Source organism: Xyrauchen texanus, chromosome 50 (assembly GCF_025860055.1).
Source record: "Xyrauchen texanus isolate HMW12.3.18 chromosome 50, RBS_HiC_50CHRs, whole genome shotgun sequence".
Classification (NCBI taxonomy): Eukaryota; Metazoa; Chordata; class Actinopteri; order Cypriniformes; family Catostomidae; genus Xyrauchen; species Xyrauchen texanus.
The window spans coordinates 1,444,719-1,460,296 of record NC_068325.1 but is presented as its reverse complement, the minus strand read 5'-3'; the positions used below and the strand labels follow the sequence as shown (position 1 = coordinate 1,460,296).

At 35.8% G+C, this 15,578-nt stretch overlaps 1 protein-coding gene across 2 annotated transcripts in view; it reads left to right on the top strand.

The window, feature by feature from the left end:
• The window catches only part of LOC127641130 (phospholipid-transporting ATPase IF-like), a 104,797-nt gene that overhangs the window by 20,823 nt on the left and 68,396 nt on the right, over positions 1-15,578 (top strand). For both annotated transcript variants that reach the window (XM_052123913.1, XM_052123912.1), the window contains exons 2-7: positions 7,765-7,881; positions 8,049-8,138; positions 10,266-10,346; positions 10,485-10,592; positions 11,062-11,190; positions 15,330-15,433. In XM_052123913.1, the coding sequence (XP_051979873.1) occupies positions 7,765-7,881; positions 8,049-8,138; positions 10,266-10,346; positions 10,485-10,592; positions 11,062-11,190; positions 15,330-15,433 (629 nt within the window). The remainder of the gene's footprint in view (positions 1-7,764; positions 7,882-8,048; positions 8,139-10,265; positions 10,347-10,484; positions 10,593-11,061; positions 11,191-15,329; positions 15,434-15,578) is intronic.

Here is a 15,578-nt window from a genome sequence, read left to right as displayed (position 1 = left end):
AAATGTTACATTTTACTTGCCAGTGGCTAATAACAGACGTCGATGAATCGTCCCAGCCCTATCTGTCATTATTTAACTTAATTGTGAAGATTTGATTTAGTATTTTACATTAAACGTATATTTTTAATAACGATGTCAGATGTACGTATTACGCATTTTATAAAAATCAGATGATGGCTGGAACAGGTTTATCTTCTTCTTGCCCGAGTTAAAGGGGTCATCTTGTCTTTGAACATGCTAAACTATCCACTTATTTTACCATTTAAAAGTAACTGCTAATTTTTAAGGGTTGTAAGCTTTGAAATAAACTGAGCAAATTTCTACTGCATATTGATCTCAGAAATGGGTGAGCAGTTGATTCCATACAGTATTGGAGAACACTAGAAGCAATGCGTGTCTGTGCGGGGGAACACACTCTCGCGCCGTTCTTGAATAGCTGAATAATAAGCCTATTATGATAACTCAAACTTTTTTTAAATACACCCTCCACCTATGAGCAAAGTGCAAACATTTCAAAATAAGAATCCCAGGTGTATATCAAAGTTAAATTGTCTTTTAAAGTTAAAAGTTTCACACTATGAGTCAAATCGGCACATTTCGTTAACATTCTTTATAACAAGTGTCTAATTCTGGTCAAAATATCAACAGTGTCATTCTATATGACGGTTGCATAAATCAAACATTTTCTGACGTTTACCAAATTAAAAAAAAAACCCTGATCATTCAAAAGAATTTCTGTCATTTTGACAAATAATAATAAAAAAGTTATCTGGGCTCTTGCATTTCCCTACTTTAGAGACACAAGGATGCAAAGAGGGATGAGAATTCAATAAAAGAGGAGGAAATTCAATTTTAAAGATACCTGCAAAAATAAACCTTGGATAGAAATGCGAGTGAGGATTTGAGGAATTTTGAGTATACTGTAAGTGTAGTCCAGTGGAATAAGTCATGGAATGTTGTTCATTAAATCAGGTGTCTGTTCTCTTTTTCACATTATGAGAGCAGAAAAATAGGAAAAAAACAAGAACCCTCAACATGGTGCTATAGGATAATGTACTACAAAAATAAATAAATGGAGGTTCCCATGGCCATGGAAAACCTGAAATATCAGGGTAATTTAAAATTGTGATTTCTAGGCCTGGAAAAGGCTTTATCCCTAATATCTTGCCCACTTCCTGCTGTATCTATCCAATAAATTAATTAACAGTATCTGTCTTTGTTAATTTGAGCTAAGTGTAAATTTAGAAATGGAAAAGAAAACTGAAGCAGTCACACAGCTGTGCCTGAGATTGATGTGGCAATTACCTGTTCAGTCACCTCTGCACAATCAGTATGAAGACTATCAGCTCTGCAGGCAGCAGTATGACTGTCAAGACAAAAGATATTACATCACTTGCTTTCCAATTAATTTGATGTACTTGATTAGCCATTCTGTTGTTACACAGATTTTTTGCAGCCTGTGTTTCATTATCTCTTTAGTATGACTCATTACACAGCATCTTTCGAAAGCCTTTTCTAACCGAATGAAAAACTGTCACAGGCTAGAGAAGTGTTTGTGTTCTGCTGGCTGCTAGCTCTAAATACAATCAATGATCCAGGCTCAATTGGTGAAGTGTGAAATACTAATCCCTCCTAATTGTTTTTAAGGTCTCTTAAGAAATTTAAATTCTTACTTAATCCATTGAGGGTTTTTTATGCTGCATCTACCAGAAAACTACAGCTCTGTTCCAAAACCTAGTACGCTTCCTACCTAGACAGCATTTTAAGGCTTTGTAGAAGTGAAGGTTGTTCCAAAATGTAGGCAGATTAGGTTGCCAAATTATAAGACAAACAGTTGTTAGGTATGTTAATTGAAACTAGTTAGGTATGGGAATTGAAAGAAATGTAATGTAAATGTAAAATTGAAAAAATAATGTAACAATTCTGGTTCAAATTCCTATTCCTTTACGTTTAACAAAACTTATTTTAAAGGGGTCGTGAAGTGCTATTTTTTTTATAATTGTATTATCTTCCCTTAGGTCCAATGATAATGTTATAAAATTATTATTTTTTTTTTTTTTGCACCAAAATAGTCATAATTTGATAATATATGATCATTTTCCATCCTGTTTTTGGTCCTCTGTCTGAAACGCACGATTTTGGGTTAAGCACCTTCTTAAAACTTCAACGTGAAGCTCCACTGTTCTGATTGGATAACATCATGCAGCCCCTCAAATTCAGCAAGCTTAATTAGAAGACTATGAACAAGCCCCTCAACATTATATAACGAAATTGCAGGGTTTACACATATTGCATGTCCAACATATTGAATCTGAATATATTAAACTGTTCATCTCAAGCACAACCATTAACATTCAGCACAATAAACTGTCAAACAATCATTTGAAATATTCATGAATAAAACAGTTTACGTAGTAGTTTGATTGTGTCCAAATGGTTTTAATTGCCCCATCCTTCAATAACAGTTTCTATGCAAAGCTTGAATCGTTTTATGACTGTTCACAAGCAATCCATAATGATATGAGCCAAAAAAAAAAAAAAAACGTGCAAACCTCATAGTCCAAAGCACGGTGAAATGATGCACTCACGTACCGTAGGCGCACTGAGGTGCACATCGCTGGAAATGCATCATAATGGCCTAAGACGTCCATCTAGTTTGTTTACACACATCAACAATTAAAAATAGAGCAGATGGGCGAAAGAACACACCCATGATGCGTTTCTGTTCAAAACAACAAGAAGCAGCAGCTGAATGAAAGAGTATTGCTTCTCCCTTTCAGAGTTGTAACTTGACACCGCGTCTATTAAAAGCTGCGAGATACCTGGTAGCAGTCAAAAAGTTTGTGTGGTTCATGTTTATATTCAAAATAATTCAAAATGATGGGTCCCCTTTGGTTTCCAGGAATAGACGAGGCCTGCTCTCTTGACTTAAACTGTGCGATGACGCATGTTGTGGTATGTGTAAATACAAATGAGCATGTGATGTCACGAACCGACAGATTTCAAAACGAGACGTTTCAGTAGGGTGGCAACTATAAATGCTCTTAAGACTGGGGAGGAAGTTTTGAGTTCTGAAATGTACCACTAATACAGTATGTCTGAATATCAAGGAAATCACTGTCATACCTCAAATGTGAATTTTTTAAGCCATATTGATTACATACTTTTGTTTTTTGTTTTTTAAAAACACGGTAGCTTCAAAATTCACATTTGAGGTGAAATTTAAGTTAGAGCAAAATATCCACGTATGGTCATGTAATGTTTACCACAGTCCTTTTTTTACACAAGTAAAAAAAAAACATAGGAAAATCTTGAGGGATCCAATGGCAAATTAGACTTCCAAGTTGCCTACAAATTGATGTCATGGCTGAACAGCTCTATTAAATCATTCATTCCAAGTCTTTTGAAGCTTTACTTCAAATAATGTCAGAATTTTCTTTTTGGGTGAACTAACTGCAAGATTTAATAATATGGAATATATACTGCAATATGCGAGTATTGTTTTTACTAGTCGAATATTTACATTTGAACGAGTACTCGATTAATCGATTACTCATGCACATCCATACTGCCACTGTATAGCATAGCAGGATACTCTGCAGTGTATTTTAGTATGGTCTTCCATCTATATCAGTGGGAAAATGTACTCAAGAACTGTTAACAGAACCGAAAGTCATGAAAATCACAGTTTTGGTATTTTACTGAATAAGAAAGAAGCTCAGTAAGAACAGTTCTTTCAGGTAGTCAATGTTTCATTACATGGACCTGATAGTTTTTAATGGGAAAATGTCTAGCAATTAGCAGTGCTCCTGAAGGAGTGTTTGCATAATGCACCAGGTCAACTGTGAGTTTGTGTCTATGCAAAGAGCTGTCACGTGTTTCATAGGCCAAAGCCATTATTATGTTTTTTATATCTGAGGAAATTTAGAAGCTCTGAATCATATTTTTACACACTGGAACTCATTCACTAACCCTACATAAGTTTGTGTTGGCAAACTTCTTGCAGATATCATGATTCATCAGTAAGTTTGCACAAACGTTTTTCTAGTTTCAAAGGAGAGCGTGACAAAAGCAAATGAAGAATTACTGCCGTAAATGATGCTAATTAATATCTGTGGGCGTGCAATTCATTATTTAGAATAAGGGTTATCAACATTAGGACAAAGGTAAACACATTTTGTGTGAGCACTTTTTTGTGCACACATTAATACATAACTTAATACGTAAATGAGACCCACTGCAAGTGTTGCTCACATGCATCTACAGACCAATAAAAAAAGTCCAAATGCAATTGGAATTGCTGTGAAAGGACCTCCCATTGATTTATTTTGCTCCACACAAACTGAATAAATAATGAATTTTGAATGAGTGTAACGTGTGCACAGTTTGGCTGATGATCCGCAATGCTTCTTATTCAGCTTACTGTTTGTCCATAATATTTATCACTATAGTGCTATTTCGCCACTTGGTAGCCTAATATTTATATATTTGTAGTTGTAGTTCTAAATTTCCAGATTTAATAGAATAGTGTTTTGTGTGGTTTAATTTTTCAGAAGGATTTCTGTGTGTAGCATTGGGATATGGATGTGCTATTGCAAGTTTTGGAATTTGCATAAAGCTTGCCAGTAAAAGTAAAGCTTGCCATTGCCATCTAATCAGCCAATCGTGTGGCAGCAGTGCAATGCATACAAATATCATGCAGATACTAGTCAGGTGCATCAGTTAATGTTCACATCAACCATCAGAATGGGGGGAAAATGTGATCTCAGTAATTTCGACCGTAGCATGATTGTTGGTGCCAGACGGGCTGGTTTGAGTATTTCTGGGGTTTACACACACAACAGTCTCTAGAATTTACTCAGAATGGTGCCAAAACTAAAAACATCCAGTGAGCCGCTTGTTGATGAGAGAGGTCAACGGAGAATGGCCAGAATGGTTCGAGCTGACATAAAGTCTACAGTAACTCAGATAGCCACTCTGTACAATTGTAGTGAGAAGAATATCATCTCAGAATGCACAACATATCCAACCTTGAGGCAGATGGGCGACAGCAGCAGAAGACCATTTTGGGAACTTTATTAGGAATATAGTGTTCCTTATAAAGTGCTCAGTGAGTGTATATTTTTAATATTCATACTCATGTTGGCAAATGGATTTTTAGTTTTAGGCTTTAGTTTTCCATTATTAACCCTGTATGATACGCATTATGTTCTAACAGTTCATTATGTTTACCAATTTGCTTGTATGACGTAAAATAGTTCTAATAACAAACAAAATAAATTAAATTTTTTTTATAACAAATTGGTTTAAACTCCTTGATTTAAATGAATGTTTCTATAATTAATTGTTGTATTTTATACACTTGTAACTACTACAAAATAAATGAAGTCATTATCTTCATATTCTTCAACATTGTCGATAATCAATATAATGTTCACTGTCACTAAAGCCTAGTTCATTCTCACTGTTGTCCAGTGTTGGCAGAGTTACTTTTTAAAAGTTATCCATTACAAATTAATAATTCTCGAACAATTGTTGTCAGATTATTTTAACGGTTATTTTTCGTTACTTTCTAAAAACTTTTCTCAGAAAACTTTTCTCTGTTCTAATGCAAAATCTTTTCAATCAAAAAATGTCCGATATCTATCTTGATATAGGTATCTTCGATACTGGTTCCTAAACGATAATTTTTTTAGATACTTTTTTCGAAAAAATAAAAAAATGATGAACACCAGTATTACCGCTGGTTGGATGCTAGGTGGTACTATGGGATAATTTTCGGTAAACATGGTTAGGGTTAAGCGTACACAATAAAGCAAGACACCTTGTTTTCGAACATTTAACTTTATTTTTTATTTATTTTAACTAAAAGTTCAAATGAAACTGGAAAACATTTTGTGCATTTAAAATGTGTTGTTCAACTTTTTGAAACAACCGTTGTGAACATCTCTCTGGCAAGGAAGCTTCATCTGTGCATTCTCTACCGGTTGGGTATTTAGTTATCCAGGAAAATATATCATGTATGTGATTACATTTGTTTTGTTCCCTCCTTCACGAATTCTTCAAATGAAATAAACATTTGAAATATATCAGTCTGTGTTATGAATGAATATAATATCCAAGTTTCACTTTTTGAATGGAATTACTGAAATAAATCAACTTTTTGATGATATTCTAATTATATGACCAGCACCTGTATATATATCCAATTACATCGGACACCTCGGGGCTGAGGGATTAGTGAATATTCTTGCTTTATTGATTTTGCATTAAAAATGTAATAATTTATTTGAAAAATGAAAAACTTAAATCAAATACATTTATAAATTCAAATTGCACTCCAAACGTAACAAAAAAGCAAATAAATAAATAATAAAGTGATAAAATAACACACACACACACACACACACACACACACACACACACACATATATATATATATATATATATATATATATATATATATATATATATATATATATATATATAACCGTATACATACGTAACCACCTTTCCATTTACCGTCAGGCAAGAATCCGTCTAAACATGCAGGCATCAAATGAAGACATAAAAACAACTATAAATGTAAAAATAATAATTATAATTATGATAAAAATCACTGAAATATTAATCATGGTTCGAGGTGAACGTGTTTTTGTATTATTTTATATAGTTTGTATTATTTTACAGGCTGCAGAGTTTCATTCACAATAAACTGCTCTGTGGAAATAAAGTGAAATGAACTCAAAGCACCTCCTGAACTGAGATGTCTGAGGTCATTTACAGCACTCATAAAAAATATAACTCAGAAGGCAGAAACAAAGTGTGTGACCTTTAGATGCGCATGAGACTGCATGCCTCTGTATCAGTGCATCATATATGCCAATATACGGCTTTTCTGTCATCTGTACTTAATAATATAATAAAGAGTGTTTCTTCAAACGTGTGTCTTTGTTTCTACGGGCAAATTATTTGTAATATTAATTTGATAATAATAATAATAGTCTAATAATAAAGATAATTTAATAGATTAATGGGAAAACGAGACAAATATCATCATGACATGGTCAAAGGCATCAGCTATTAGTGATCACTCTGACCATCATTGATCCCGAGATCATCGTCTGTTTGCTCAACCCGAATAAGCATTTCTCTCTATAAATTAACAAAATGTTCAGATAGTCTCTTGCTGTTTTTTCCGACACATTTTGAATCATTACTGCTGCGGCTCGCTTCGTGCTTGCGCTTGTAAAAATTATATTTTAAAGGCTCATTATTATGGTTTAGTATTTCTCTGTTATGTAGAACGGTGTTAGCAATGTTACTGATAACATTCTTTCTAAGCCCTGGAACTCAAACCATTTTCTGAGACTAGTTGTATCAGTACTAGCTGGAAACTGATTTATAATCACAAGGTTTGACCGACAAATTATATTTAGAGACCTGATTGTTATTTCAAATGTTTGTTTCCTTACAGTGCAGCTTAATAAACTAGATTTGCATTTCCTGAAGGAAATACCAGAGCTTGCAAGGCAGCAAAGGATAGTTTTAGGAAGTATTTAAAGAATAAAAAGAGCAATATCGATACGTTGCGCACCTTGCAAGTGTTGTAATAAAAAGAAATAAGAGTCATTTGAATATAGTGATTGCCTTTCAAGCACTGTAATGAAGTCAGGCCCTGTTCCCTGTCCATATGTGTGAATATGAAGTGCAGTATGGAAATGTCTCTGCCACACTGACTAAGCTGTCTCTGATCTCTTTCAGGGCTTTGACCCTCCACATCAGAGTGACACACGCACAGTTTACATTGCAAACAAGTTCCCGCAGAATGGACATTATATTCCTCCGAGGTTTGCAGACAACAGGATCATTTCCTCCAAGGTAAAGCGAACAGCATGATTTTTCATTTCCCATGAATTTAAAGAGACCTTCATGAGCCACAGATGTAAACGTGAAGTCATTTGACTGTCACGTGTTCACTGTTTTCCTACTCTGCCTGTGTATTTGACTGTAAAATCCTCCACGCTGTCATTGTTTTCTTTTTGTAGTACACCATATGGAACTTCGTCCCCAAGAATTTGTTTGAGCAGTTCAGAAGAATAGCCAATTTTTATTTTCTCATCATTTTCTTAGTTCAGGTAAGTTCTGACCCAGCTCGTGTGTGTGTGTGTGTGTGTGTGTGTGTGTGTGTGTGTGTGTGTGTGTGTGTGTGTGTGTGTGTTCCAATGAAGATGATGATGATGACTCTGCTGCTTTGAGCATTTGTAGTGCTTTATATGTGATATGATGCATTACAGGCAGTCTTAGTGCTGTCATATGCTTAATATCTGTTTCTTCAGTCACTGTTTTATTCTCTTTTGTTTCTACTCTTTCTTGCATTCAGTATAAGTAATATTAAGTACTGTCAAAATTAACGCTTATGCATATGCCTTAATTAGTGCATATGTTTCATTCTTCAACCACACACCCTTTATCCATAACCAACTATCAACAGACATGTCAGCAAACCCAAAAATGCAACAATTCATATATAATGTCTCGAGATGTTGCTACAATATATCCACATAATTTTCCTTCCTAATGATGCCATCTATTTTGTGAAGTGTGCCTGTCCCTCCTGCAGCAAAGCAACCCCACAACATGATGCTACCACTCCAATGCTTCAAGGTTGGGATGGTGTTCTTCGGCTTGCAAGCCTCACACTTTTTCCTCCAAACATAACAATGGTCTTTATGGCCAAAAGTTACATTTTTGTTTAATCAGACCAGAGAACATTTCTATAAAACGTAAGATCTTTGTTCCAATGTGCACATGCAAACTATAGTCTTTTTTTATGGCAGTTTTGGAGCAGTTGCTACTTCATTGCTAAGCATCCTTTCAGGTTTTGTCGAAATGGGACTCGTTTTACTGTGGATATAGATACTTGTCTACCTGTTTCCGTCAGCATCTTCAAGGTCATTTGCTGTTGTTCTGGGATTGATTTTTTACTTTTGGCACCAAAAAACATTCATCTCTAGGAGACGGAATGCTTCTCCTTCTTGAGCGGTATGATGACTGCGTGGTCTTATGGTGTTGATACTTGCATACTATTGTTTGTACAGATGAACGTGGTACCTTCAGGCATTTGCTTTCAAGGATGTACCAGATTTGTGGAAGTCCAAAAAAATTTTCTGAGGTCTTGGCTAATTTATTTTGATATTCCCATGATGTCAAGCAAAAAGGCACTGTGTTTGAAGGTAGGCCTTAAAATACAGCCATGGGTTCACCTCCAATTGACACCAATTAGCCAATAAGCTTATCAGATGATAATTGGTAAATTGACTAAGCAGCTTGAAAATGATGTCAAGCCTTTAAAGGCACAGTTATCTTAGTGTATGTAAATTTCTGACCCGCTGGAATTGTAATATAGTCAATTAAATGTGAAACAATCTGTCTGTAAACAATTGTTGGAAAACGTACTCGAGTCATGCACAAAGTAGATGTCCTAAATAGGGTTGCAATGGTATAAAATTTTCACGGTACGATAACTGTCTCAGAAAATATCACGGAATACGTTATTAAACAATTATTATCAGTTTCAGTGACCCTTAAATGAGTGAAAACGGAAAGGTTTTTTTTTGTTGAACAAATGCTTTATCATAATTTAAACTTGAAACCATTTTTTAAAAGAATTGTCCCAAAAGTCTCCCTTTTGAAAATAAATTAAATAAATAGAATAAATAAGAAAGCTAACAGAATTATAATAATAAACCGAATTATACATATGATAAAAAAAAATGGCTTGTAACTATAACATGTTATATAAATGTTAGTTTACATGTTAGCATATCATGTTAAATTTACAACTAAATGAAAAATTACATCAGCTGTATGAGCTTTTAAAGTAATGTCCTATGATTATTAACAATTAACATGTACTTTCTTGAAATTGGGCTCTTTTTTCCCCATATTGTATCGTGAGGCTTCTGCATCGTATCACGTCGTGAAATGTATATATCGTAACATGCCTAGCAGCCATGTCAGTCAACCTGCTGCCAGCAAACCCAAACATGCAAAAATGATTGACAAAATGATCTGTCTGTCTCCATCTGTCTGTCTCCATCTGTCTGTCTTACTCTGTCTGTCTTTGTCTGTCTCCATCTATCGGCCTCTTTTTTCTGTCTTATCTCTCTGTCTGTCTGTCTGTCTGTCTATCTGTTTTTTAATGACACGACATACAGCAATTCTGCCCTGTTGTATAACCAGATTCTCTCTTTCCTCTTTAGTTAATGATTGACACACCCACTTCCCCTATAACAAGTGGACTTCCTCTATTTTTTGTCATCACGGTAACTGCCATCAAACAGGTGAGCACATTAATCCCACTGTTGTCTAATTTAATGTGTTGACAGTTCATGTTCATGCTTCATGACATGTACACAATATTGTGCCAGTATGATTGGAGTTTAAAAAGCTGCTTGTCTGTTTTTCTTCATCACATATAGGGATATGAGGATTGGCTGCGGCACAAAGCTGACAATGAGGTGAACGGAGCGCCAGTATTTGTCGTGCGCAGTGGCAGTCTGGTCCAGACCCGATCCAAGAATATCCGAGTGAGTTGTGAGATTTTGTTGCTAATTTACCAGTTCATAATTGCCACAGATATTAGAACCCATCAACAAAAAAGCTTTCAATAATAGAAACTCCCATGTGCTTCTAATGTTACTGCACTCCTATTAATTAACATAATGGCCTCAAGATGTGCTGTGTCAGCACATTTCCTGAATCCAGCATCTAAGAGCATTCAAAGCACATCAAAGTAAATTACATCACAATAATGTCATGTATTTGAATCTTCGATTTTGTGCTTTTCCTTTAGCAAATATTGAAAAATGCATTTAATTACTATGAATGATCATTAAATTAATTCCATAAAAAATTTGAATTGGTTGACAGCTCTAGTAAATATACATGTCATATACATTTATAAAGCATCCTACAAGCCTCTAACAACAAATGCTTTTAATGATGTCATGATGGTGGATATATCACATACTGAAGTCCATTCTTGCATGTGTGCAGGTAGGTGATATTGTGAGAGTAGCCAAAGATGAGACGTTTCCTGCAGACCTGGTGCTTCTATCATCAGACCGTGCTGAAGGAACCTGCCACATCACCACTGCCAGCCTGGATGGAGAGACTAACCTGAAGGTCTGCTTATAAACAACACAGCCTTAAAATCCGCTGAGGGGTTGTGTATGCACAAACACACAGAAATGTATAAGTTCCCAGACTAGCTAAAAAGGACATTTAGTGATAAAATATTATAAGAGTAATATAATTATATATTATATGAGTTTTAATGAGCTAGTTAGTGTAATCTACCTTTCTGATGAAAAAGGCGTGTTGAAAAATAATCTAATATACTAATTAAACCACCATCATAAAATCATGATGTACCAAACATCCACTTCATTTAGTACATTTTATTAACCTCACCATAGCAAAATTTTCCAACTGCCTAGAAGTCAAATGAGTTACCTTGGTGTTGGCAAATGCGAGAGTCACCACGAACTAAAGCCATTCCACCACGGCACAAATATAAACCGTTTTTATAGCGCGATTTATATTTGTGCTGTGCCTAGCCTTGCACAAGTGGAATTGCTTCTGGAATCATTCCTCACTGTGCTAAGAACTACTAGCCTGATGGTGGAATTTTTTTCTTGTTACTTGTTTTATTAGCTTTTGCAACACCAATGATGTAGTCAAAATCTCTTTTCACTTAAGGCTCTTTATGTCAGGAACTATAGTACGAAATGAGGTAGGTAAGGGAACTGGGATGACAGTGGGGTCAGATGGCACTGGGAAGGCAGTGGGGTCAGGCAGCTTCAAGACGGGTGCGGGTCAAGGGGGGCAGACAGAGGACCATGACCTGGCTCGATGGCCACCAAATAAAGGGCTAGACCAACCTCTGGGAAGTGGCATGGTACAGTGCCGGCCACTGTGGCAGGATCCGAGTCAACGGTGGCCCATGGGGAGGGGAATGAGTTTGCGGTGAGTGCAAGGGAAAGAAAAAGGCAACTGGGGAGAGGTCAGGGAGGTCTGCGGCTGCTGGCGAAGGGACACACATGTCAAACTCCAGGAAAGCTGCAGCAGACTCAGGCTGTGCTTGATTTTGAGTTGCCACAGTATGCAATAGACTGGCTTGTCTTAACCCTCTGGGGTCTGAGGGTGTTTTGGGCTCTGGATAGTTTTGACATGCCTTAACATTTGTGCTTTTTTCAGTTGCTTAAAAACACATTAATGGCTAAAGTCTGATAACACTGTATTCAGCACAAACTGGGGTACAATAATATGTGAGCAACATGTGTGTACATATTTGTATTTTTGAGAAAATAACGTGTATGCTTGGTTTTTTTAAATCAAAATTTTTAAGTCATTGAAATAAGGCCATATAACACATACTAAACATTTGTCCACAAGCCTTTTGAGAACTGGATCTTGTAGCCTAGAGTTTTTGCTACAAAATGATGTGAAAACCATTCTCATTCATACAAAACAATATAGTAATTGAACTTTTGTAAGACACTTTTAGTGTTAGAAAGGTCATATGCGAGGAGGCGTGAACTATCATGAATATTGATTGTAATTCACACCTGAGGAGACAAAAGACCCTCCCCTGGGCCTATCAATGAGGATTGTGACAGAAAGAGAATGAATATGAGGAGACTTAAAGATTAAAATCAAGTTTTAAGTTAAAAGTAGTAATCTGACCATACATTCAGATTTACATAAAGACTTAAATTTAGACCTACACTACTGTTTAAAAGAAGTCTCTTCTGCTCACCAAGACTGCATTTATTTGATCCAAAATACAGTAAAAACACTGATATTGTGAACTATTTTTACAATTTAAAAGAACAGTTTTCTATTTGAATATATTGTAAAATACAATTTGTGATCAAAGTTGAATTTTCAGCATCTTTACTGCAGTCTTCAGTGTCACATGATCCTTCAGAAATCATTATAATATGCTGAGTGCATTTTACTCATTTAACCTGAACACATATTTGCAAGCACAAGCTTTGTTGATGATAATGAGGCAGCATAAACACTAGTTAAAATATAATCTAAGCATTCATATTATTTTTATATCATATTACATATCATATTAATATCATACAGCATACAATTTCAATGTCTGCTTTATCCGAAACAGCATTTAAATGCAACTAAAACTTGCTTATTAGGACATATTTCAAATGTCAATACTCTGAATCCTGGCTGGCAAGTCTGGAAACAGTCCCACTAGTAAAATATATACATGTTTATATAAAATAGCATGTCAACTAATTAAAACTAAATGACTTACTTGTCCGAAATTGTATCCTCGTCTGAATCAAGTCTCACTTAAAAATACAAATGTTCATCGGAGTCCCGCTCTTCTTCTGAGGAAAATTGTAACTCTTCGTCACTATCCAGGAGTTTTCTCACTTGTGTATCATGCTGTCTTTCAAACACACAGAAAAGTGAATGAACTTTGTTTTTACGGCACAGTATTTAATTGATTTAAATTTTTCAGTTCACCATTTTCATTGATCGTCTCAGTACATTACCAAATGAATAGTGTCCGTCGACCCCAGAGGGTTAAGGTCAATATTAGGTAAAAAATGGCAAAAAAGAAACCGCTTTCTCTAGAAACTTGTCAGTCAATCATTCTTTTGAGGAACAAAGGCTATACAATGCTTGAAATTGCCAAAAAACTGAAGATTTCATTCAAAGGTGTACACTAAAGTCTTCAAAGACAAAGGACAACTGTCTCTAACAAGGACAGAAAGAGATGTGGAAGATCAGATGTACAACTAAACAAGAGGATAAGTACATCAGAGTCTCTAGTTTGAGAAATAGACACCTCACATGTCCTCCGCTGACAGCTTCTTTAAATTCTACCCGCTCAACACCAGTTTCATATTCAACAGTAAAGAGAAGACTCAGGGGTGCAGGCCTTAAAGGAAGAATTGCAAAGAAAAAGCCACTTTTGAAACAGAAAAACAAAAAGAAAAGGTTAGAGTGGACAAAGAAACACAGATAATTGGAAGAGTGTTATGGATTGTGGCAGGGCGGAGGGCGGGGCTGGGTCGTGATCATACACACCCGGTCCCTTATCAGGCTAATCAAACCTCCGAGAGGGATAAAGGCCGAATGCGGAGGATTGTGCGAGAGAGAGAGAGAGATAGTTTACGGACATATCCGTCATGTGTGTTTGTCTTTTATTTCAGTTTATTATTAAACTATTATTTGTATCGTCAAGCCAGTTCTCGCCTCCTTTCCATTGACTGCTTTACACTGGTGCCGAAAACCGGCTTGACGAGTTTTTTGTGAGAATTTCCCAACTGGGTTCATTTTATTTTTTAGCTGGGCATGACATAATTTTAAAGATGATTTTTTAACACCAGTTTGATGAACAATATTTGTTATGCATTTAGTGCTATACGATAACCTGCTAATCTTCCATTGTAAGAGAATTGCTGTAAATACTCTGAGTGATGAAAAAGTGATGTAATGAACATCATGCCACAAGATGTTGTTGATAAACCTAAACCTTACATTTCTTAAAGTTAATTAGCAATTGCGTTTAGCGACGGAGATGTGCTTGCTGCCCAAACAAACACATCTATTAAATCTGTCAAGAACTGCTCCATGTCATATTTCACCCCGAAATCAATATAAAAAAACAAGAAACTATATTTTGCACAAAGAAATTATATTTAATTACATAATATTTAAATTCAAATTATATTTGAATTTTTAGAAACAGGGTTCTGTGTAGCACCTTGTCCTAACCAGACGCAATGCGCTAAGATTCCAGCGACAAGCTATCTGCCTGTCCACACCAGACACGACACCATGATATTCGAGGAGTATTGACAATAAAATGTAGAAATCAGAGCAATCACAGACGGAACATTATGTTTATTGAACGCAACTAATTTTCTCACATAAGCACCTAACGCTTTCTACAGCGAGCCCTTAGGGGATAAATACACAATCACCCAATTAAATTCTGTTTTGATGAAGATGGGAGTAAATTCTCAGCAAATTTTCATTCTTGGGTGAACCATTCCTTTAAGCACAACATTTGGTAGGTGTGTGACACCCTCGGCCAAATTGTAAGCTAATAAAATGGCGGCTTTGTATACTACAATAAGAATAATTTTTGACCTATTTGTTGACTGCGCTGCCTGGCACGACATCGCAGAAATTCAATCCATTTCAAAAATATAAAGCCCTGTGGTCATGATCATTGTCTTGAATGTTAAACTGAATTTGTTTTCTCTGCTGATATGTAGACCCACTTTGCAGTGCCAGAAACGGCTGTGTCTCAGTCGGTGTCACGGCTGGAGTCTCTGCAGGCGGTGGTGGAGTGCCAGCAGCCGGAGGCAGACTTATATAGGTACCAACTGTAAACCATTCAGAAACTACATCACTGATATCCTGATTCCTCACGTGTAGCAAATCTTACACAGCTTTACTATTGTGCTCATCCACAATCATTTTTCAGCGATTATACACCTACATTTGCTATTGACCCAAGTATG